The sequence below is a fragment of the Nyctibius grandis genome, chromosome 12 (assembly GCF_013368605.1).
Source record: "Nyctibius grandis isolate bNycGra1 chromosome 12, bNycGra1.pri, whole genome shotgun sequence".
NCBI lineage: Eukaryota > Metazoa > Chordata > Aves > Nyctibiiformes > Nyctibiidae > Nyctibius > Nyctibius grandis.
The window spans coordinates 21,879,658-21,903,744 of record NC_090669.1 but is presented as its reverse complement, the minus strand read 5'-3'; the positions used below and the strand labels follow the sequence as shown (position 1 = coordinate 21,903,744).

The following is a 24,087-nucleotide window of genomic DNA, read 5'->3' as shown; positions in this document are numbered from 1 at the left end:
TGTCATGGAGGGAATGACCATCCCCAGTGCTCCCCACAAGGCTGGGGAAGAAAGTTGTATGGGAGAAAAGGGGATTTCAATAAAGGAGCTGTCAGTCAGAAAGGAAAACGACCGGTGCCATGAAGTGTTGACTCTTTTTTTTTCGTTCCTGTAAATTGAGTTATCGTGGAGGAGGGGGGTAAACCCAAACCATTCAATGATCCTGATGCCGTGCAGCACCAGCAACACACCAGGGCTCCCCTCCCTGTAATTACAGAACCACAGAATCAACGAGGTTGGAAGAGCCCTCTGGGCTCATCGAGTCCAACCATTGCCCTGACACCACCATGGCAACTAGACCAGGGCACTAAGTGCCATGGCCAGGCTTTTCTTAAACCCCTCCAGAGATGGTGACTCCACCACCTCCCTGGGCAGCCCCTTCCAATGGCTAATGACCCTTGCTCAGAAGAAATGCTTCCTCATGTCCAACCTGACCCTCCCCTGGCCAAGCTTGAGCCTGTGTCCTCTTGTCCTAGCGCTGGTTGCCTGGGAGAAGAGGCCGACTCCCACTGCGCTACAACCTCCCTTCACGTAGTTGTAGACTGCACTAAGGTCACCTCTGAGCCTCCTCTTCTCCAGGCTAAACACCCCCAGCTCCCTCAGCCGTTCCTCGTGGGTCAGACCCTCCAGCTGGCGGGGGGCAGGCAGGGCAGGCGAGGGGCACACAGCATGGGAGACAATAGCCCCATCGACCCGACATCCACGAGAGATGGAGCAAGCAGTCAGGAGGGGAACGAAGGAAAGGCAAGGAGTGGGGGAACGGGATGGGGAAGAGAGTTAAAAGCCTGCCGTGCTCCCTTGGCAGCCACAGGGGACGTCGGGGAGGCAGCCTGGCCAGGGTCTGCTGCTGGGGACCCAGCCCAAACCCCCTTTGCTCCTCGCCCTTATTTCTATCTCTGAGCTTTGCTCAGCTAGTGAAAGGGTTAAGTTTAATTTATACTGATTTCTATTTAATATCATTCTCTCCCCGTAGGAGCCGGCAGCTGTGAGCTGATTGTACTCTCTCATTATGCAGTCTGTATCACTAATGGCCTGTGACAAAGGCATGCCATCTTCCCGGCCTCACCCCCGAGAGCCAATTAAACACACATACTCCCTTCCTGTTTGTGGCGCATTACAATGAAATTAAACCGAATTTCAAAATCATTTTCTCCTAAAGACATCTCTTTGCAATAATTAATGCACGCTATTCCTTTGCATCTGAAATATTCATCAGGAGTGTTGACTAAAAAAAAAAAAATTCTTAAAGCTGATTGCCCCACACCCGGCATTGCCTAATGATGCTCCAGTCCCAGCCCGTGGTACCCGCCCGGGATGGGGACCCGTGGTGACACTGCTGGCACGGCAGCTCCAACAATAATAATAATAATAAAAATAAATCACCGTAAGAACCGTAAACCTGGAACCCTCTTGAATTTGTGATCCCCCAGGATGGGCTGGGTCAGGCCAGAGTTCTCGCCGTCCCAGCCGCAGCAGCTTCGGGTAGGGACAGTCCCTATTGTCTAAGGGTCATTAGACACTGGAAGGGGCTGCCCAGGGAGGTGGTGGAGTCACCATCTCTGGAGGGGTTTAAGAAAAGCCTGGCCATGGCACTTAGTGCCCTGGTCTAGTTGCCATGGTGGTGTCAGGGCAATGGTTGGACTCGATGAGCCCAGAGGGCTCTTCCAACCTCATTGATTCTGTGAGTCTGTCCCGACACCATCCTCTGCTGTCACAGGGTAACAGGATCTTTCTTCTTTTTGCAAATATTTGATAAAACCTACCAAGGCGCACACAGGACCCCCCTGCAATAGGTATTGTTATTATGAGGGTATTATCTTGTGGTGAAATTTGATTTGAAAGAAGCAAATACCAGAGGCCCTGGAAGCATTTCACGTTTCAGGAACATTTCTCAGTTAAAAGGGAAAGGCAAATCCTGAGAAACCCAGAAAGAGAAACAACTCCTTTGCGTTTCCACAACGTATCATGTAAAAACAAAACAAGCCTCAGTTTCAAAACAAAAGGTCTCTCTCTTTATTGGGAAGCCTCTGACTTTTCCCTAAAAAAATGTCACAACGCAACACTCTGGCAATCAAAACCCCTTCCCGAACCGCTCCCACACTGCAGACACCCACTGTGATTTTTCCCCAGAAATTTCAGCTTTCCACGAATTAGGATTTCCTTGAAAATCTCCCACGTGGCCAAGCCCACGATCCCAGGGGTGCCCTGCACAGCCCACGCGCACGGTCTGACCCTACACACCTTGGCTGTAAACACCCAGCCGTGCCCAGCAGACCAAACTCCCCCGTAGGTGGGGGGTGGACCCCGCGCCTCGGAGCTCTGTGGGGGTTTTCCATTGCCACAGTCCCTGTGTCCATGGCTAAATCCCGTGTTCAGGGGCTGGGGTTGCACAGTTGAAGTCCCCAGCAAACATTAAGCACCGGTGTATCGCTTACACCCCCAAACACACCCCGTTACTCGGCTCACTATGGCCAACCAAGCGAAGCCCAGCAGCATCCCCAGCCAGGCTGTGACCCCCCCATCTCCAAACCCCCCCCAGCACCCGGGGAACCCCGGGGGGGACCGAACCGGAGCTGCTGCCCCCTCTCCCCTCACCAGACACCGCCGTACCTGTTCGGAACCAGCCGTCGGGCGTGAAGGCGTCTGCTGTTTCCCTGGGTCTGTTCCAGTACTCGCGGAAGACGGAGGGTCCCTTCACGAGCAGCTCCCCTTCCTGGCCCTCGAGCCCCGGCGTCACCTAGGACAAGCACACAGCGCATGCAGCAGGCAGCCGTCCCTGCAGCCCCAGCGCCGCGGTGAGGGGCAAGCGCCCATGGCATGTGCCCTCCCAGCCTTCACCCACCTCCGACACAGCCTGCCCACCCGCAGGACCTCTTTCTTCACATCCCTAAGTGCCTTCGATATCCAAAAGCACTGAAAATACACACCCGTGTTATAAGAAAACAAGAACTGCCATCCTGGCTCCGCAGCCCAGGCAGGCGGATGCTGGCAGAGGAGAGGTCTCACATGCAAACATAGAATCACAGCACGGTTTGGGTTGGAAGGGACCTTAAAGATCATCTAGTCCCAACCCCCTGCCACGGGCAGGGACACCTTCCACCAGACCAGGTTGCTCCAAGCCCCATCCAGCCTGGCCTTGAACACTGCCAGGGAGGGGGCAGCCACAGCTTCTCTGGGCAACCTGCGCCAGGGTCTCACCACCCTCACAGCAAAGAATTTCTTCCCAATATCTCATCTCAGTTTCCCCTCTTTCAGTTTAAAACCGTTCCCCCTCGTCCTGTCACTACTTGCCCTCATAAAAACATGTGGGAAATACCCCTGGGGAAGGGATGGTCCTTTCTGGATGCACACCATGGCCCGATGCACACCAGCTTCACAAGAGCTCTCTGCACCCTGCTCCCACCGCAGCACCCATCGGCCTCTGCCAGGGTCAGGCTCTTCCCCAGGAAAACATTCAGAAAACCCCCCGTCCCCACTCGCTGCCCCTGGAGCCTCAGCACGGTCTGAGGGGTGGGATGCTGGGAGGGCATCAGCAGACACAGGGTGTCGTGCATGGTGATCCCCAGGCACCCACCTGCTCAGGGACCCCCTTCCCGTCCCCCTTGGGTGACTCTGCCCTTCCCTGTGGCGGAGGCTCTTGGGGGCAGGTCACAGAGGCTGCAGGTCAACCCCGTGTCCCGTCCCCAGACCCGTATCCCTCGTGGTGACAGCAGCCAGCTGAAAGGGTGAGCAGGTGGCTCGGCCACGGCCATCGCAGCCGCAGGGGACACCGGCCACCAGCTGCACCACGTGGCACTCGCAGCATCCCGTCACGGGGCTGGCAGTGGTGAAGGGAAGCAGGGAGCACTGTCCCGTGGCAGCTGGGAGATGGGATCCTGGTCTGATGTTGAAGGCACCACCATCACTTAACCTGGACATACCAGGTTTGCTGTGACCTTGGGGATGAGGACCATCCTCCTGCCCGCTGCAGCCAGGAGGGCAGGGGAGGCAGGGGCGATGTGCTCCCATCACCGTGCCACGCTGCTGTCTGCTCTGCTGCTAGATAGAAAACTTCTCTTTCCAAAACTGTCAATCTCACACTTTTTTTTTACCCTGAGGAGGTGGCAGGAAACACCATCTGATTCGTTCTCAGGGACGTGCAGCTCCTTTCAGGCTCGTGGTTGTAGTGACAGCTCGGTACCCTGCAAACCTGCACGGGCAGGTTTTCTATGGCAACAAAACAAATACCCTGCTGTTAGGGGAGCTGGAGACCCACAGGAAGGTCACAGCCTTGCCTGGCATGGGGTATCTCATCCCCCCTGCGCACACATGGCTCTGGATTACAAGGATGCAGGCAGGCTAAGAGAGGAGGCACCACCGTTGTGCCGCTCGTGGGGCTGCGTCAACCTAAAGCCCTTCGCAGGGGAGATGTACCAAGCCATTGCTCCGAGCCGCTTGGATGAGACACATCTGGGACCCCGAAATCCAGCACTGCCACAACACAGCTGTGAGGACAAGCAGTGAGGGCAGAGCTGGAGTGCCGGGCAGATCCCAGGGCAGGGCAGGTTGCGTGTCCGTGTGTTGCCTTTAGCGGAAACAAAGGTTCTCTAATGGGAAAGGCTTGGAAAGAGGCTTCTAAGGCACAATTTTTAGGTCATTTCTTCCTGATGTCCTGTCTTGGAGGATGGGGTGACACGGGGTGCCCTGCACATACAGCCCCAGAACCACCCGAATGCCTCCGTGCGTCCCCGGCTGCGCGTCACCTCCGCTGCCTGGCAGAAGCTGCAGGAGGAAAAGGTGTTTAATGCTGATGATGGGCGTTTAGCTGAATGATGGCAAGGTGAGCATGGTGCTGGATGAGTTCTCCCCAGGGGCTGTGAAAGAGGGAGCCTGAGGACCAGACAGAATTACAGAATCACAGAATCAATGAGGTTGGAAGAGCCCTCTGGGATCATCGAGTCCAGCCATTGCCCTGACACCACCATGGCAACTAGACCAGGGCACTAAGTGCCATGGCCAGGCTTTTCTTAAACCCCTCCAGAGATGGTGACTCCACCACCTCCCTGGGCAGCCCCTTCCAATGGCTAATGACCCTTGCTGAGAAGAAATGCTTCCTAATGTCCAACCTGACCCTCCTCTGGCGAAGCTTGAGGCTGTGTCCTCTTGTCCTATCACTAGTTGCCTGGGAGAAGAGGCCGACTCCCACTGTGCTACAACCTCCCTTCAGGTAGTTGTAGACTGCACTAAGGTCACCTCTGAGCCTCCTCTTCTCCAGGCTAAACACCCCCAGCTCCCTCAGCCGTTCCTCGTAGGTCAGACCCTCCAGACCCTTCCCCACCTTGGTCGCCCTCCTCTGCACTCGCTCCAACACCTCAACATCTCTCTTGAAGTGCGGGGCCCAGAACTGGACACAGGATTCAAGGTGCGGCCTCACCAGTGCCGAGCACAGAAGGACGATCCCTTCCCCAGACCAGCTGGCTACATTGTTCCTCACAGAGGCCAGGATTCCATTGGCCTTCTTGGCCACCTGGGCACACTGCTGGCTCATGTTTAGCCAGCTGTCCATCAGCACCCCCAGGTCTATCCACCAGACTATCCACAACCAGGACAGCACGGAGAAACCTGGGGTCCAGGAGAGCCCAGGACCAAACCTCCGTACCTGCAGCAGCAAAAGGGCAAGAGGCACAAAGCCTGCGCCAGCGAGCGTGGCAGGGACGCGGTGGGTGACACAGGGGGACCACCAACAGCCCTGCCCTGCCCAGCAGAGCAGCCCCAGGGATCAATCCTGCACAGTGTTTACCTGCACGCTGCGATGCCCTGTGTGAATCAAGCCTTGAACCAGCTCCAAATTTCTTGTCATATCAACTCAAATTTTGGCAGCGGCTCAACCCACGTCTTATCTCGAGCAGAGCTCCTTGGCAGCAGGCACCTCCCCATTGTGTAATTTAATGATGTTATGGCTGGCTTGCAACCAGTAAAACAGAAAGGCCGTGACGTTATCTTAATAGGATTTTGCTCGCTGAGCTCCGTGTGGGGTGGCAGAGGGGACGCGAACCGCCCCAGCGCCAGCAGCTTCTGCTGCTTGCAAACAGCACGGATTAAAACTCAGGGTTCGAGGCATTTATCTCCCACAACCTGATCTCTGCTAAAACCCCACGGAGGCCAGGCCAGCTGGCTGCTAACCCACGCAGAGAGCGGGATTTTGGCGGCAGCAGCGCGGCCACCGCGTTGGTTTCCTTTCCCCATCAGTGGCACCCATCGCTGCTACACCGGATCGAGTGTACACAGAGGAACAGAGGGTACACACAGCTGATTTGCTGGTGACACCAAACTGGGAGGGGTGGCCGATACACCAGAAGGCCGTGCTGCCACTCAGCGAGACCTGGCCAGGCTGGAGAGCTGGGGGAGAGGAACCTCATGAAGTTCAACAAAGGCAAGTGTAGAGTCCTGCACCTTGGGAGGAATAACCCCACGCACCGGTACAGGCTGGGGCTGATCTACTGGAGAGCAGCTCTGAGAGAAGGACCTGGGGGTTCTGGGGGACAACAAGTTCCCCATGAGCCAACAATGTGCCCTTGGGGCCAGGAAGGGCAATGGTGTCCTGGGGTGCGTGGGGAAGAGTGTGGGCAGCAGGTCAAGGGAGGTTCTCCTGCCCCTCTACACTGCCCTTGTGAGGCCACACCTGGAGTAACTGTGTGCAGTTCTGGGCCCCCCAGTTCAAGAAAGAAAAGGAATTACTGGAGAGAGTCCAGTGGAGGGGTATGGAGATGGTCAGAGGGCTGGAGCACCTCTCTTATGAGGAGAGGCTGAGGGAGCTGGGGCTGTTCAGCTGGAGAAGAGCAGACTGAGGGGGGATCTTATCAACACTTAGAAATACCTCAGGGGTGGGTGTCAAGAGGAGGGGACCAGATTCTTCTCAGTGGTGCCCAGTGACAGGACAAGGGGCAATGGGCACAAGCTGAGACATGGGAAGTTCCATCTGAATATGAGGAGGAACTTCTTTACTGTGAGGGCGGCAGAGCCCTGGCACAGGCTGCCCAGGGAGGGGGGGAGTCTCCTCTGGAGATATTCAAACCCGCCTGGGTGTGACCCTGTGCAACGTGCTCTGGGTGACCCTGCTTTGGCAGGGGTTGGACTGGATGATCTCCAGAGGTCCCTTCCAACCCTTAACCATCCTGTGACTCTGCGACGTTGCGAGCAGCTGCTGAAAGCACCGCGTTGCTAATTGCACCGATCCCCTCCGCTCCTAGTGCCGTACTTTAATGCACATTTCAAGTGCTTCAATGCAGCCGAGCCCCTTTAACACCCAGGCGCAGCGTGGCCCCGAAGGCTGCTCTCTGACAGCTTTCTGCTGTAAAACCGATGCGGTGAGTCGAGCCGGGCCAGCCGGCACGCTCGATAAGATTACATTTTCCACGCATGAAAATAAAAGGTTGTAATAAACCCTTTGAAGGACTAAATCCGGGTGATTATAAAATGCATATTTTCCCTGCTTCCATTTTACCTCTTTATTAGGAGGCAGCGAGAGCGGTTGGTAAAGAGCGGGGGATCCCCGCCTGGCAAGAGGCCCTGGGAGATGTTCGAAGTGGCCTTTTTCTTCTCAGCAAGGGTCATTAGACATTGGAAGGGGCTGCCCAGGGAGGTGGTGGAGTCACCATCTCTGGAGGGGTTTAAGAAAAGCCTGGCCATGGCACTTAGTGCCCTGGTCTAGTTGCCATGGTGGTGTCAGGGCAATGGTTGGACTCGATGATCCCAGAGGGCTCTTCCAACCTCATTGATTCTGGGATTCTGTGTGGAAGACACAGAGTGAAAGCTGGGAGGTAATAACGCATTATGGGCTGATAGGATTGGGAGGAAGACAGACAAACTAGGAGGAAAAAAAAACCAAACACCTTCTTCAGGTTGCAAAGAGTAGGTTTCAGGGGGACACACTTCACTTGTACCAGACCCCTCCTTCCCCCTGCTCCCCAGACAATAATAATGTGAACCTCTGTCCTGGGGGAGCACCAAAGGCTGCGGATCAGAGCATCTTCCCCCAGGAAGGACAGAATCACAGAATCAATGAGGTTGGCAGAGCCCTCTGGGATCATCGAGTCCAACCATTGCCCTGACACCACCATGGCAACTAGACCAGGGCACTAAGTGCCATGGCCAGGCTTTTCTTAAACCCCTCCAGAGATGGTGACTCCACCACCTCCCTGGGCAGCCCCTTCCAACGTCTAATGAACCTTAAAATGTCTAATGGACCTTAAAAGGGACCCCGCAACTCTCATGCCCCAGAAGCACGAGGCAGCGCCTCGCAGATGATGGTTCCCTGGGATGGGGTGAAGCGGAGCAGGGAGGAGGGCAGTGCAAGGGCCTGCATAATCGTATCATTTTCCTTTTACTCTTCTCTCCTTGGGTCCCCGCTCCCTGCCCCACCTTTCCACCCGCTTTCCAACCCCTCTGCAGTCCTTCCTCCATGAAAAACCAGCTCCCTGCAGCTCCCACCACGTTGGGCTCCCAGCAGCCCGGCTTGCTTCACCACCAGCGCAGGAGAGGACAGCCCGGGGCACCAGGGTTGGGCACCATCGCTGATGTGACCAAGAACAGCAAAAGCATTTACATTTGTGGCTGTTTCTGCAGCCCTGCCTCCCTGCCACAGCCCCACCGTGCTGCTCAGCTTGGAAGTGCTTGGCACTTTTCCCCACCTTGTAAATAAGTGATTACTGTGATCAAAATAATTAAGCAACCTAGCCTTTTAAGTGACTAATAGAAGACAATAATTTATATGCACGAGGTTTATGGAAGTGATGGAGCCCTTTTAGCAGTTCTCACAGAGCAGTAACTTTTTTCTGTTGTTTTTTTCTTTTTTAAACATACCAGAGCGTGGAAAATAATATAATAAAGCCTGAAGAGCTGCCCCCAGGTCCCACCCTGCACCCCAGCTGCAGAGCATGGATGCCCTGCCCCGCTCAGCACCACGCTGCTGCAGAATCTGACCAGCGCTTCCAGACATGGCCCCTCACAAGTCCACTGCAAGGTTTTGGTGGCCCGGAGAGCACCGTGATACTGCAAAGCCTTGTCCCACCACGGCATCCAATAGCCCCCACTAACCTGCAGAAAGCACAGGAGCTCCAGGCTTTGCCCAGACCCCAGGATCACGCTGCAGCCAGGACTGAGATGGTGGTTTCCAGCCCATCTAGGGAAGTGATCATCCCTCTGTACTCGGCACTGGTGAGGCTGCACCTTGAATCCTGTGTCCAGTTCTGGGCCCCGCACTTCAAGAGAGATGTTGAGGTGTTGGAGCGAGTGCAGAGGAGGGCGACCAAGGTGGGGAAGGGTCTGGAGGGTCTGACCTCTGAGGAACGGCTGAGGGAGCTGGGGGTGTTTAGCCTGGAGAAGAGGAGGCTCAGAGGTGACCTTAGTGCAGTCTACAACTACCTGAAGGGAGGTTGTAGCGCAGTGGGAGTCGGCCTCTTCTCCCAGACAACCAGCGATAGGACAAGAGGACACAGCCTCAAGCTTCGCCAGGGGAGGGTCAGGTTGGACATTAGGAAGCATTTCTTCTCAGCAAGGGTCATTAGCCATCGGAAGGGGCTGCCCAGGGAGGTGGTGGATTCCCCATCTCTGGAGGGGTATAAGAAAAGCCTGGCCATGGCACTTAGTGCCCTGGTCTAGTTGCCATGGTGGTGTCAGGGCAGTGGTTGGACTCGATGATCCCAGAGGGCTCTTCCAACCTCATTGATTCTGTGATACTACCAGGAAGAAATAAAACACAGCTACTGCCATGAATTAAAACAAAAAATCAGACAGAAAGAGGGAAGGAGATATAAATACATATGAGAACGCAGTTACTGACCGAGCTGACTAAGGAACTGGATGTGATCAATGAGAAGCAGCTAAAATGTTTACACGGTAATGAAAGCAGCCTGGGCACAAAGGGAAGAAACTTAAATTACTTGGGCAGGACACAAAAGAGGATAGTGAGGAGAGGAGCATGGTGAAACAGAAATTTTAACGGGAATATGCACAACTGCAGCGTCCAGCACTGCGAGGGCTGTGGGAGGAGTTTGTGGAAGCAGCAGAGGCAAATGGACAACAGTGTGAGTTTACCAAAGGTGGATTGTGCCAGAAAACCTGAGGACTGATGTTCCAGATAGAAGGAAAGCAGCAGATTTAATCGAAGCTGCCTTCTACAACGTATTCCCCACGCTGCCTGCCCATGAGGTGGCTACTGATGGGACAGATCACGGGGCTGAGGGTAAGATTCGTGAGGTGGGCAAAGACCCAGGCAGAGGAGACGAAGCCCAAAGCATCCCTCGAGCCCCTGTGGTAGCCAGCCAGCCTTGTCAGCCAGCCAGCCTCGCCAGCCTTTGGCTCTCTGTTGCTCATCTTGAATTTTGACCCTGAGTCGGTGACTTGCTCTCCTGATGAAGGAGATGATGATGAAGGCATCCTACGAGGCTTCAGCACCTGCACCTACAGCAGCGAGCTGCTGATGGGAGATGGAACTGGGATGCTGGGGGTAAGGTTCACCATCAAGAGACCTGCAGGAAGCACCAGTACCTGAGAACGGGATGCAGCAGGGACAAGAAAACAGATGAAAAACTGTATCATTGGGAGGAGAGGTGTTCTGGAAGTGTAGGAGCACTGAGGACAAAGAACAAACTGGTTTAGGCTGAGGTCTTGTCAGGAGAGGAAAGGAACAAACCAGAGTGGCTGCCTGGGACAGCCAGAGACAGGGCTCCCTGGGCCAGGAGGTCACAGCCCCACCAGCATGGCCATACCCCTCCATCCTCAGGACTGCCAGTCACAGCTGGCACGTGCCTATCTCTAGCCTCAGGAGCTACACGCAGGAGAAGAGCCAAGTGTGCTCACACCAGCCATTTCAAAATAGCTGGATGGATGAGACGAGGAGACACCACACAAGAAGTCCACACGCATCAGCATCTCCACGCGGGTCCTGGCCCAGATAGGCGCCAAGCACCCAAGTCCATGGCACCCACCGCCACGCATGGCACACCATCCACGGGCAGCTGCCTCCATGGGGGTGCCCAGACCTTGGAGGAAGCCTCCAAGACCACCCTGGCAGCTCAGTGGTGACCGAGCACCTCCCCACTGGTTCTCCGGAGATCAGGGATGAACGTGAGCGAGGTGGAGCCATTCCTGGTCTCCTCCACATGGACACCAACGGCCAAAACCTCCGGCCTTAACAACGGGCGACAGTGCCAGCTGCCCCCAACGCCCGCAGCCCCGCGGAGGTGCTGGCAACCAGCAGCAAGCCGCTAGCAGATGGCAGAGACGCGGGGGGCACGGGGAGGAGGGGCCAGGAGTTGCTGGTGGCTTTCAGGAGGGATGGCCACAGCCGAGCCGGTTCCCATCCAGGACGACAGCTTGCATATGGATAAACAACGAGATAATTACAACCTTTGGAGGGGGGAGAAAAGCCCATGGCTGCAGCGTCCTCCTGCTGCCAGCTCCTGCAACCCATCCGTCCCGCCCGGCTCCCTTCGCAGCCTCATCACGAGGCAATTACTCGCCATAAAAGCCCTGGCTAGAGCGCAGCGTTGGATACAGCTGTGAAACCATTTATCTATTGATAGACCCCTATTGTCAGGGACCGGGCTTCGGCTTTCGTGCGAGCGAGCAATTTGGAAAAGGGGAAAAAAAAAAAATTATCCAACAAAACTGACAACTCAAAAACCCTACAAACAAACAAATAAAGGAGGAGAGAGACAATACCCGAGAGCTCGCAGGGTTTCCAGGCCTCTGCCAGCTGGGAAGCTGAGCGTATGAAATATGCATCGCAGCAAACAAAGCGAAGGGAAACGCTCAGCGCTGGGAGCTGTAACCCTTTCCTGCGCGCCGGAGGCAGGCACGGGGAGAGCGAGATCCCCCCGCTGGCAAAAATTAAGGGGAAAAAAGATCAGGAGAAAAAGCATCCAGGGCCGTGGGGAAGGAGGAGCGGTGATGGCGTCCCCCGTGCCAACACCCAGGTGCTTTGGGTAAGGAGCCTGGTCCTGCAGGAGCAGAGGAGCTCACGGGGCGGCTGCTTAAGGCAGGTTGAAGGTTTAGGAACTGCTTTGGACATGAGCAGCTCCAGGAGCGATAGCTGGGATGGCCCAAAGCAGGGAAGGCTGCTGCCGTCCCAACATCCACCTCCACCCCTCTGCTCCCCAGGGATCACAGAATCAATCAGGTTGGAAGAGACCTCTGGGATCATCGAGTCCAACCATTGCCCTGACACCACCATGGCAACTAGACCAGGGCACTAAGTGCCATGGCCAGGCTTTTCTTAAACCCCTCCAGAGATGGGGACTCCACCACCTCCCTGGGCAGCCCCTTCCAATGGCTAATGACCCTTGCTGAGAAGAAATGCTTCCTAATGTCCAACCTGACCCTCCTGCGTGAAAGGAATCCAGCACTCTCATCAAGGGATGGGAGAAAAGGAAGGGAAGAGCAGAGATCCAGCAAACTTTCAGCTAAGTAGATTATTGATCTTCAGGGTGTGCCAGAAACCAGCTTTGCAAATTACAGCAGTCCCCAGCTGCAAGCTCCGGCACTTACCGGATGGCAAAGCAGCAACGCTGCCCACCTCCCCGCTCCTGCCACCCACACGCCTTCCTCTGCCACCGCTGATGGTGAAGGGTCTGGAGCACAAGTGTGATGGGGAGCGGCTGAGGGAACTGGGGGTGTTTAGTGTGGAGAAAAGGAGGCTGAGGGGAGACCTTCTCGCTCTCTACAACTGCCTGAAAGGGTACAGCGAGGTGGGGGTCGGTCTCTTCTCCCAGGTAACAAGTGATGGGACGAGAGGAACCGGCCTCAAGTTGCACCAGGGGAGGGTTAGATCAGGGGTAATTTCTTCATGGAAAGGGTTGTCAAGCGCTGGCACAGGCTGCCCAGGGCAGTGGTGGAGTCCCCATCCCTGGAGGGATTTAAAAGCCGTGTAGATGTGGTGCTGAGGGCCATGGGTTAGTGGTGGCCTTGGCAGTGCTGGGTTAAGGGTTGGACTCGATGGTGTTAAAGGTCCTTTCCAACCCAAATGATTCTGTGGTTCTATGAAACAGCGCGATCCCCCAGCACCTAACGGGAGAGACAGCGTTAGCGGGCAAGAAACAGCTCAGAGAAAGCCTGCTGCGTCCTGGTGCCGAGAGGGAGCAGAGGGCAGGAGCCTCAGCCCAACGCGCGCGGGGAAGGCAGTGACCTTGCGCGGCTCCGTACAGCGAAGCAAATAATTCCCCTGGCAAAGGCAGCTCGCAGCCAGGAGGGGTTCTGCGCAGCGGGGCCGAGGTGCGAACGCCTCACAGATTGCCCTGACAACGCACCGAACCCCCGGCACGGAGATCCCCTCCTCGCAGGAGCCGAGAGGCTGGGGAGAAGAGACGGCTTGGAGCCCAGCTCCCACTGGCTCCCGGGAGCTGTTTATTTCCAGCAATCCATGACGTGGTATTTGGTAATTTTTCATAGCATCAATGAAAATCGGACAGAAATTCCCAGAGCGGGGATGGGGCCAGGGATGCTTGTATCAAACGTGGGCAGAGCAGGCACTGGGAGGGCTGCGTGCCTCCTGCCACCGGCCCCACTGCCACTGTCCTTCCACTGGGACCACACCACAGACCTCCCAACCCTCTACAAGCCTCTGAGCCCTCCGGCGAGGGAGGTGAGGAAATATTTGTTCATCCCTTCTCCTACGAGGCAAGGAAAAGGCCACGTCAGGGTTGCCCGGTAGCACAGGCAGGGAGGTGACACCGACTGGGTCCCCTCAGCCCGGGGACAGCCCCTCTGCCGTGGAGGAGCTGATTTTAAACCCAGCCAGGCCTCTCTTTGCCTGGTGGAGCGTGATGAGCGCTCGGACTGTCAGATCCTCCTTGTTTTAAATAAATTCCACTGACGTGCTCTCTCCTGACATGAATTATTAACCAAGCGTGATGCGTGCAGCGTGCCAGCAGCAGCGGCTCAGGGCAGGCAGCAGGTGAAGCTTTCTGCCCGCCACCGCAGGTGTGAAGCAGTTAAAGGACATCGTCCCTGGGACAAGAGGTGTGCCACCACGGCTGCCACCTGCCCGCCAGTGTGGCCACGCCGTGGGAAGTCACACTCCATCCCCAGGCCATATAAAAACCAAACTCTGAGCATCTCCACACGTTCATCTGTGCCAAGACATGCTGAGAGCAGGGACTGTTTTTCCCACCTCACCGTGGTCTGTCTGACAATCCCAGGGACAGACACAGCTGGTTCAGCTCCGAACTGCTCCGGGAAATGCTGTGGATGTCCTGGAGGTCCCCAGCCAGCCACTGGGTCCCAAAGCAGATCACACAATCACAGAATCAACCAGGTGGGAAGAGCCCTCTGGGATCATCGAGTCCAACCCTTGCCCTGACACCACCATGGCAACTAGACCAGGGCACTAAGTGCCATGGCCAGGCTTTTCTTAAACCCCTCCAGAGATGGGGACTCCACCACCTCCCTGGGCAGCCCCTTCCAATGGCTAATGACCCTTGCTGAGAAGAAATGCTTCCTAATGTCCAACCTGACCCTCCCCTGGCGAAGCTTGAGGCTGTGTCCTCTTGTCCTGTCACTGGTTGCCTGGGAGCTCAGGGCTCTAGCAACGGGCTAGTTGCCTCCCCGGGACTCGTTTTGCACAGCTGGGGTGGGATTCAGCACCCCGTTATGGCATCAGAACACAACCTGCCTGAGCACAACCCTCACGTGGGGCTGCTTGTGGTCCCACTGGCTCCTCCAGCCGCCAGCCCAGATCATCAAAAGAAAAAAAAAAAGGCTTTCTCCAGCTTTTCACCAGTCCTTCCACCAGCAGCGACTCAGCGTACCCTGCCACGGACCGGGAAGCTCCTTTTGAACCCTCGGCGTGTACGTGGCTGGATGAGAAGCTATTTCCCCAGAGGAACGAGCGAAGCCACGTATTTCAGGTTGGATCTCACGCCTGCCTGTCTCCCACCCACACAGCACACGGCTGCTGGTGTAATTTCTCCCACACGTACAGCATCCAGCTACTCAGCCCAGCCCGGACATCACCTGGCTATTGATCTGCCGAGGCAACGTGACCTGCACCCACAATGAGGGTGCTCAGGAGACGGGGCAGGGATGCAGACCCCTTTCAGGTGTTTCTGTGGGAAGGGGCTGAGGCAGCAGGACACCCCAGACCTTGGGCAGGGGCTGCTTCTGCAGTGGGGAACACACAGCACCCCAGCATGGGGGCAGCTCCTGGGGAAAGGGGCCCAAGCGCTTCACCATCAAGGATGGTGACTGCTGAGATACCAGAACTGCTGGGGCAGACATCACTTGGCAGCTGGAGCTCGGCGTGGAGCCACGGAGCTGGACCTGCATGGAAACCTGACGGGTTTCCCCTGCGCTGTTCTGAAATGAATGCAGCCCCCAAGGGCCCCAGTCCTGTCCTTCCAATTCTCACTGCGAACCCCCCAATCAAACCCAGTGACATAAACACAGACCCTATTTCTAGGGTGCGAAATCACTCACCCTCTCCTCCAGAAATTCAGTCACTTTTTAGACCAGAGTAGGGTCCACCTCAATTCTCTTCTCCACCTTGTTCTTACCGCCTGCAGCAGACTTCAACTTTGTGCCCTGGCTTTCAAAGGCCAGGCACTGCTTAACCCATCACCCTCCCCTGGGGCACCAACAGCCTCAGCAGACACTGCACCACCTTCTTATACCGTAACCCATAGCCCTTACACCACAGCCTTCCCCTCCTGCTCCCATGCAGGGGGTTTTCTCTCTCAGATGCTGTCCATCTCCACAGCAAGGACACTGGTATGGCCCATAAAGTCTCACGGCTATAGTAACCCATAAATGAATACAAGAAGGAAAACTCTAAAAGCATCACTGAGTCCTTGGAGTAACAGCAGAGCAAGCCTCAGTCCTTGGGGCTTCAAAGGGCTGGGGAGGGGAGAACTTTTCCAGAGACAAAGCGAAGCAGCAGAGAACGTGGCTGAGCACTACCTGTGTGTTGTCTTCATCTCCCTGAGCGTGGATGGTGTAGGAACGACCACCGTTCCTCAGGGTCTCGGTGGCAATGCACACCTCCACCCCCGGCAGCGGGGTGCCCACGGAACCTGCAGAGGAGAACAAGAGTGAGACAGTGGACAGCCTCTGGGAAACAACAAACCCAAGGATGCAAAAGAGCAGCTGCTCGTCTATGGATGGCATCTGCAGACTGTGCTGGCACTAAAGAACTTCCTAGCAGGGGGTTACCCTTCAGGAAGGCTTCCATCACAGCGTATGTCTGCACACAAATGTCACCACGGTACAACACGCTGCTGTTCGCTGTGTTGGAAATGCCCAGGAAAACAAATGTGTCTCCAGCCCTGCACAGTCTCTCTTGGCCAGTCTTTGAAGACATCGGCACAGCTTCGTAGCTCAGTAATGAAGCTGTCTTTAAAAAAAAACCTACAGAAAGATGTGAAAAGAAAGAGCACAATGATTACTGCAGTGGCTCACTGCTTCTCTATAGCCTGGACCCGACAGAGAAGGCAAAGGCTTAACAGCGTGAGAATTGCAAGGGATTATCTCAGTTTTATGAGACATCAATACACCGGATAGAAAACATCACAGGAGAAAAGCAGAGATCAAACCCACGCCGTTCTTCCACAGGTTTCAATTTTCAAAGCCAGGGAATCTGACACAGTGGCACAAACAACTGCTGTTAAGCTCCACGATGGTCCTGCGACCCAGAGCTCCCCACCCCACAGCATCCCCACCCCTTGGGTCAGTGCAGCTCCTCTTGGCGAGCGTCGGAAAGCACGGAGCAAGGGCAGCTTCGGTCCTGTGCCCTGTCTGATGGGGGGCTCCAGGCTCAGCAGCTACCAGGAGCTGTGGGCATCTGTGGGCTCAGCAGGTTTCACAGAATCATGGAATCATAGAAAGTCAGGAGTTGGAAGGGACCTCTGGAGATCATCGAGTCCAACCCCCTGCCAGAGCAGGACCAACCTAGGGCAGGTCACACAGGAACGCATCCAGACGGGGCTTGAAAGTCTCCAGAGGAGACTCCACAACCTCTCTGGGGAGCCTGTTCCAGTGCTCTGTCACCCTCACAGTAAAGAAGTTCTTCCTCATGTTGAGGTTGAACTTCCTGTGCTCCAGCTCGCATCCATTGCCCCTTGTCCTCTTGCAGGGCACAAGTGAAAACAGGTTGCCCCTTTCCTCTTGACACCCAGCCCTCATCTATTTATACACATTAATCAGATCCCCTCTCAGTCTTCTCCAGACTCAAAAGCCCCAGGTCTCTCAACCTTTCCTCCTAAGGCAGGTGCTCCAGTCCCTCCATCATCCTCGCAGCCCTCCATTGGACTCTCTCCAGTAGATCCCTGTCCCTCTTGAAGTGGGGAGCCCAGAACTGAATGCAATACTCCAGGTGAGGTCTCACCAGGGTAGAGTAGAGGCTTCACAGTTCTGCTGGTCAGGCAGCAGGATCAGCCTGACACTGGACAGTCCTTACAGCAAGGTGTGCAGGACCTGGAGCTCAGCACCATCTGCCCCTTGTCATCTGTATTCCAGACGTTTGGGTTCAACGGGGATTTTCCCTACGCCGGTCTCATTCTCCTGCTCAAGCCCTGGAGATCCAATATCTCTGACATCATGATTTTGTTTGCTACATTGGTCAGTTGCCATGGAAATAGATGTGTCGTCGTAGCCCAGATTTATGGCATCCCTGCAGGATCAGCTAAGAGCAGATGGGCTACGAGGGAGTGAGATTTTATTGCAGCGAAACTACCCGAACAATTAGCAAACCTGGCAAGAAACAAACAGAAAGGGCCGTGGCCGTTCTGTGATGTGTGTTTGTTCAGCTTGAAACTGCCTGTGGTGCTCAGGCCAGTCACCACACAGCCAGGCCCTCCTCTCACCATGAGCATCGCTTGGGCTGCTCTCACCTCATGGCCAGACACTGCTGGGGCTCAGAGATCACAGAATCATAGAATGGTTTGGGTTGGAAGGGACCTTAAAGCCCATCTAGTTCCAACCCCCTGCCACGGGCAGGGACACCTTCCACCAGACCAGGTTGCTCCAAGCCCCATCCAACCTGCCCTTGAACACTGCCAGGGAGGGGGCAGCCACAGCTTCTCTGGGCAACCTGGGCCAGGGTCTCACCACCCTCACAGTAAAGAATTTCTTCCTCAGATCTCGTCTCAATCTCCCCTCTTTCAGTTTAAAACCATTCCCCCTCATCCTGTCACTCCAGGCCCTTGTAAAAAGTCCCTCTCCAGCTTTCCTGTAGCCCCTTCAGGCACTGGAAGGTGCTAGAAGGTCTCCCCGGAGCCTTCTCTTCTCCAGGCTGAACAGCCCCAACTCTCTCAGCCTGTCTCCAGAGCAGAGGGGCTCCAGCCCTCTCAGCATCTCCGTGGCCTCCTCTGGACTCACCCCAACAGCTCCGTGTCCTTCTGTTGGGGCCCCAGAGCTGGACGCAGCACTGCAGGGGGGGTCTCATGAGAGCGGAGCAGAGGGGCAGAATCCCCTCCCTGGATCTGCTGGCCACGCTGCTGGGGATGCAGCCCAGGACACCGTTGGCTTTCTGGGCTGCAAGCGCACATTGCCGGCTCATGGTGAGCTTCTCATCACCCATCAGATGGAGGACTGCAGCAGAGTACGGAGGGAGAAGTACGGGGCCCAGAACCGGACACAGGATTCAAGGTGCGGCCTCACCAGTGCCGAGTACAGAGGGACGATCCCTTCCCCAGACCGGCTGGCTACACTATTCCTCATAGAGGCCAGGATGCCATTGGCCTTCTTGGCCACCTGGGCACACTGCTGTCTCATGTTTAGCTGCCTGTCCATCAGCACCCCCAGGGCTCTTTCTAACCACTCTTCCCCCAGCCCGTAGCACTGCGTGGGGTTGTTGTGGCCCAAGTGTAAGACCCGGCACTTGTTCTAGTCTCAGTCTTTGCAAAGGGAACACCAGAGATCAGCCCAGTGCTGCCAAACCAAGCTGAGCACACCAAGAAGACAATGTGTTTCCCATACAGTGTTTCAGATCACCATTACAAATGATTTCCTATTTGGCTAAAGTAAAACCAACATGTCAAATAAGCCCCTTGTGGGGAGGTGTTTCCTTACATTCCGTCTGGAAAAGGTTTGCTGGTGTTTAGGAAAAATGACAAACTTGGAAACCAACATCTGTAAAGGCTGAAAGTGCCTCACAACATCGACTAGAGCTGCACAGACCTGACAGGATTAATAAAATTTGTGCAAAGACAACGACTAGAGCATCTCAGGCCCGTCTCGTGTCAAGATACACACCATGCTGACTCCAACAGGTCAGCAGAAGGTTGAGCCTGTTCCCAAAAGAACAGCACCAGAGCTCCTGGCTCCACCAAGACTGCAAGTGGGGGTGATGAGAAGGGGGTCAACACTCAGCACCAGCTTCCTTTTATCCCCAGCCATAATCCCGAGGGGAAACTGGGGAGAAATCCCTGCTCCTTCCCCTCTCACTCCCTCCAATTTGCAGGCTCCTGAATGTTAAGAAACGCTGGCAACGCGCCCGCGGTGTCAGCTCAGCCGGCATCAGCCAGGCTGCCGGCAGGAAGGACTGACACCATTATTCTTTCACCAGTTCTCCTCTCTGTTTAAAAAAGTTGTCAGCTCTTCCCAGATAAATTTAATTGGCCCTGCGGTCTGTGTCCTTCGGTATCTGGGGACCTCGATGCTGTTATGTGCGGTGGTGTCCTGGGAGAATTGAAACAGGCCAACGATAAGGCACTCAACGATCTCACTGTCAACAAGACACGGAGTCCCCGCTGTAGGAGCTATTAGCTGCCTCTGATCTAAACCTCCAATTAAAGTGGTGATTAGGCCCAGTGAGGCATTCTCCAGCCATGAATTATTCATCTCCCTTCACGGTAACAGCACCGGCGGGGATTAGAATGAGAGCCAGTGAAAACAGAGGCATTTTAAGCAGGGTTTTAACCATATACAAGCAAACATTTATCTTTCACATCTTTCATCTTTTCTTCTTGTGGAAATTAAAGCCCCCCACCCGCCCCTGCCCCTTCAGACCTGTGCTGCGGGTGGAGAGCGGTGCCGTGCCACCAGAGACACAGGCAGGACAGGCAGGCACCGAGAACTTGTGCCAAGGACTCGACCCTTCCCCAGTCACACCAAGCAGGTAGAAGCAGGCGAGGGAAGCCCCAGGACCTCTCCTCCGAGGCTCATGAAGCAGCAGAGAAGGACGTGTGCTGCTTCCACTCCAGGAGGAATCCCCTGGCAAGGGTGAGGAGCCCTGGACTCACCCACAGGGTGAAGTGCCACGCTCATGGCAGAGCCAGGAATCATGTGGGTCTGTGGTCACCACTGCCCAGCATCTGTCCCTGCAACACCAGTGGTGTCTGAGGTCTTTTCTCTGGACGCTCCTCCTCCTGCCCAGCCTCTGTTCCCAGCCCATCACTGCATTTCACTCTCAGCTGACTCCCTTACCCTCTCTGGTACCTGCTGCCCTTACATCCCAGCCTCTCACTGGGGACTCCAGCAAAAGCTTTTTCACAGCTCCAGTAAATTATGCCTCAGCTTCACCCATCTGCTTCCTGACTGACACTTCCTGAAATAAATTAATCAAGCCTATTCAATTATAACCTTCTTTCTCTAAGGTCTCTCACTGAGCCACACCTTTGTGAATGCTTCTCTCCCCTCTCAGGGCTGCAGCGAGCCCCCGGACTGTGGCTGCAGGGATGGTCAGCCAGCCTTTATCCCCAGCCCCTCTGCTTGTAACAGCACGAGGGGATTTGCCCCCAGCTCCCCTGCAGACCCCAGTGCTCTCAGGGGCCCCTGCCCTGGCTCTGTTCAGGAGCCATGATGCCCAGGACAGCCCCCCCGGGTAACACCGGTCCCCCAAGACGGTGCATATGGTGCCGTGCGTGCGCAGACAGCGTGCGGGGAGGAGAAGGTGGCACAGTGGTGGGCTGGGGTGCTCGGCAGACAGATGGCCATGTTTTTAACCAAAGGGAGGGTGGGGGCATTTCATACTTTTAATGCTGCAGATCAATTTATTTCTAGGTTACATAAACTACAGATATTGATAGGAGTCACAAAGTGTAGCTGAGAGAAGCGAGGGAAGACAAGGAGGGAACAGAACCAGAGTGTACAACGAGGTGTGACAATTTCTAATTCCTGAAGTAAAGAAACTTGCACTAAAAGTGAGCAGACATCCTATTTCAAATGTTCAGTGCTGATCGGCTGGACACGAATGGCTGCATGGGGAATCCAGCGTCAACATCACACAAACACAACGTCCCAGAGCTGCAGATCCAGTCCCATCGCAGTGCTTGAACTAAGACTTGGGACATCATAAAGCATCACTATGGACTCTGCCTCCTGGCTGGTGTGGTGTGTGCACACCACCGCGAGCTCTGCACACACAGCTTTGCCAGGCCACCACGGCCAGTGATCCCAGGGAAACCCACCAGCCACTTCCCACACACCCATGCCCCTTCCTGGCTTCCCAATGCCCATTCCCCTACCAGCATCACTGTCCCCACCGCAGCCTGCTCCTCAGTCATGATAAACGGTGATTAGATGTGTGTTCTCTGATGAGAAAACCCCAGAACACTTCACAGCCAAACGCCTCCCACCAGCGTGCACCCTCTGGAGACTCCTACCTGGGACGCGGACTCCATGCAAAGGGTTAGAAAGCGCCATCCCAATCTCAGTCATCCCGTACCTCTCCAGCAACGTGTGCCCAGTGATGCTCTTCCACTTCTCCAGGACAGGCACAGGCAGGGCTGCTGAGCCTGACACCATTAACCTGCACAAGGAAACCCTGGATAAGAAAGTAGCCAAGACCACCTTTGCTCCAGAGAATTCTCAGTCTAACACAGGGTTACATAAAGCCTCCTCCTACGTTACACCTTAACACAGAAGCCCCAAAAGCCTTTTAACTGCTACCAAGGATGTTCCTCACACAGAAAAGATTCTCTGTCTGATAGGGGTTTTAAGTTGAGATGGGACAGGCTCCTAAAAGAGATCCTGCAGTACAAGCATGGGTTGCAGGATGAAGTCCTTAGCCCTGTGCTATGTAGGGTGACACATAATGAGCATGCAGACCTCTTCTGGCTTTACCACGCAAGAATGGCTCATAATTAAATAATGTCACTCCCGTTCTTGTCAAAGACACACTAAAGCACAACAACCAGCACTGCAAGAGGTGATGCTGGAAAGAAACCTCGGCAGATCCGCCATGGGGCCAGCCAGCCAGCAGCAGCCCCTGCCAGAGGGGCATTGCTCACCCACCTGATGTTCTCCTGGCAAAAGGCATGCACAAAATCCTGGACTTGGGGCTGAGAGAAATGCTTGTCATAATACTCTATCAGCTTGGCGTAGATAGTGGGCACTGCCATGAAGACACTGATACGGGGAGCCTGGGAGCTCAGGAACTTCTTCCAAACCTAGGAAGGAAGGGAACACACACGTATAAAAATACACCTCAACGTAAATTGCAGAGGGAAGCGATCCTCAGCGCTGTCAGGGGTAACTCCTCAGCACCTTTGAGGAGGTTCACAGCGAGGGCTCTGCAAACACTTCACAGGGCAGCGAGCCCCGCCACTGCTCCTTCGTACGGTGCGAGGGGAAACTGAGGCACAGGAGTGCAACAGGCTTATCCAAAGCAAAGCCACCCTGGGCTGGCCATGAACAGCCAAACCTCTGCTATCTAAGGCTTCTGGCAAGTACAAACAACTGGCACCTCATCCACATCCAGAACAGCAGCTCCCAACCCTCCTCACGCCCCTTATTGCCCAAAGCACAATATTCAGCTCTCTCATCCCACCAGTGGGTCACCCACCTGCTTTCACTCTCAGTGAGCACAAGATGATGGAAATGGCATTTTTTTAGTACCGTCGTGTTACAGCCAAGAATTTGCTCATGAAGACATAAGCTTGGGGCAGAATCAGTTGATTCCCTTCTCATGTGCAGCTCTTCAGAGACTACACCAAGCCACCAGCTTTTCAGAGCATGGGAGCTCTTTGGAAAGACACTAAGTCACATCCAAAGAACACAGGTAGGAGCCCACAGACTCTAACCTTTGAGGGATAAACGCTTTTAAGATGGATGGCAGGGCTGGGAAGAGAGATATCACGCACTGTAACTGGGAGTGAGACTCCCCTGCAATGGAAATTATCATCTTCTGGTGGGCAGGCGCAGAGACGGGTCCCAGCGAGCTCAGATCAGCCATCACCAGCCGCAGGGTAGAGCAGCTGGCCAGGAGGGCAGCTTCACCACCCCGCTCTTCCCCAGAGGAACAGTCCCTGCGGGACAGACATTCTTCAGCTCCAACGTCGGAACTATAAACTGGGGCAAATTCCAGAAGCCAGCTCTCCTGTGGGGGGTGAAGGCCAAGTGATGCCCGGCTGCTGCCCTGTCTGAGCAGCCCCACCTGGGAGCAGCTGGCAATGGGTAGAAGCCATAAATCATAGAATCATAGAATGGTTTGGGGTGGAAAGGACCTTAAAGATCATGTAATTCCAACGCCCTGCCACGGGCAGGGACACCTTCCACCAGACCAGGTTGCTCCAAGCCCCATCCAACCTGCCCTTGAACACTGCCAGGGAGGGGGCAGCCACAGCTGCTCTGGGCAACCTGGGCCAGGGTCTCACCACCCTCATAGTAAAAAATTTCTTCCTAATATCTCATCTAAATCTACCCTCTTAGATTAGATATTAGGATTAAATATCGCCATTGGGCCCGTTCCTCGCCACTCTTCTCCCTAGACAGGGAGCAGCTCTAGCTTCTCCCTAGCTCTTCCCAAGACAGGAACGATGCAAAGCCATCAATAAATGAAAGACTACAGCGACGGCCGCCTCTCCTTTCGCTCCGGTCCCTGCCCCGTTGTTGACAAATGTATTTCCTAACAGCTCCCGACAACACGCGCTGCCTCTCCCCTCCCTGCACGCGACGGCGAGGAAAAGCCGGGATTGATTGAAGGTGAACGAGGGATTCTCCTTCACGCTGTCACTCTGCCCCTTCCGCCCGGGCTCCGTTTCATTCCTTTCTACTCCGCTGCACCGGCGCCGCCTCCCCCCGCGTCTCTCACTCCGCTGCTTCAGAACAATCAGCTCCTAGAAAAACCCCACCGCC

At 55.2% G+C, this 24,087-nt stretch overlaps 1 protein-coding gene across 3 annotated transcripts in view; it reads right to left on the bottom strand.

The window, feature by feature from the left end:
- The window catches only part of ACSF3 (acyl-CoA synthetase family member 3), a 56,842-nt gene that overhangs the window by 18,042 nt on the left and 14,713 nt on the right, over positions 1 to 24,087 (bottom strand). For all 3 annotated transcript variants that reach the window (XM_068411229.1, XM_068411227.1, XM_068411228.1), the window contains 4 exons: positions 22,246 to 22,400; positions 21,615 to 21,760; positions 15,973 to 16,085; positions 2,650 to 2,776 (listed from right to left, as the gene is read on the bottom strand). In XM_068411229.1, coding sequence (XP_068267330.1) covers positions 2,650 to 2,776; positions 15,973 to 16,085; positions 21,615 to 21,760; positions 22,246 to 22,400 — 541 coding nt within the window. The remainder of the gene's footprint in view (positions 1 to 2,649; positions 2,777 to 15,972; positions 16,086 to 21,614; positions 21,761 to 22,245; positions 22,401 to 24,087) is intronic.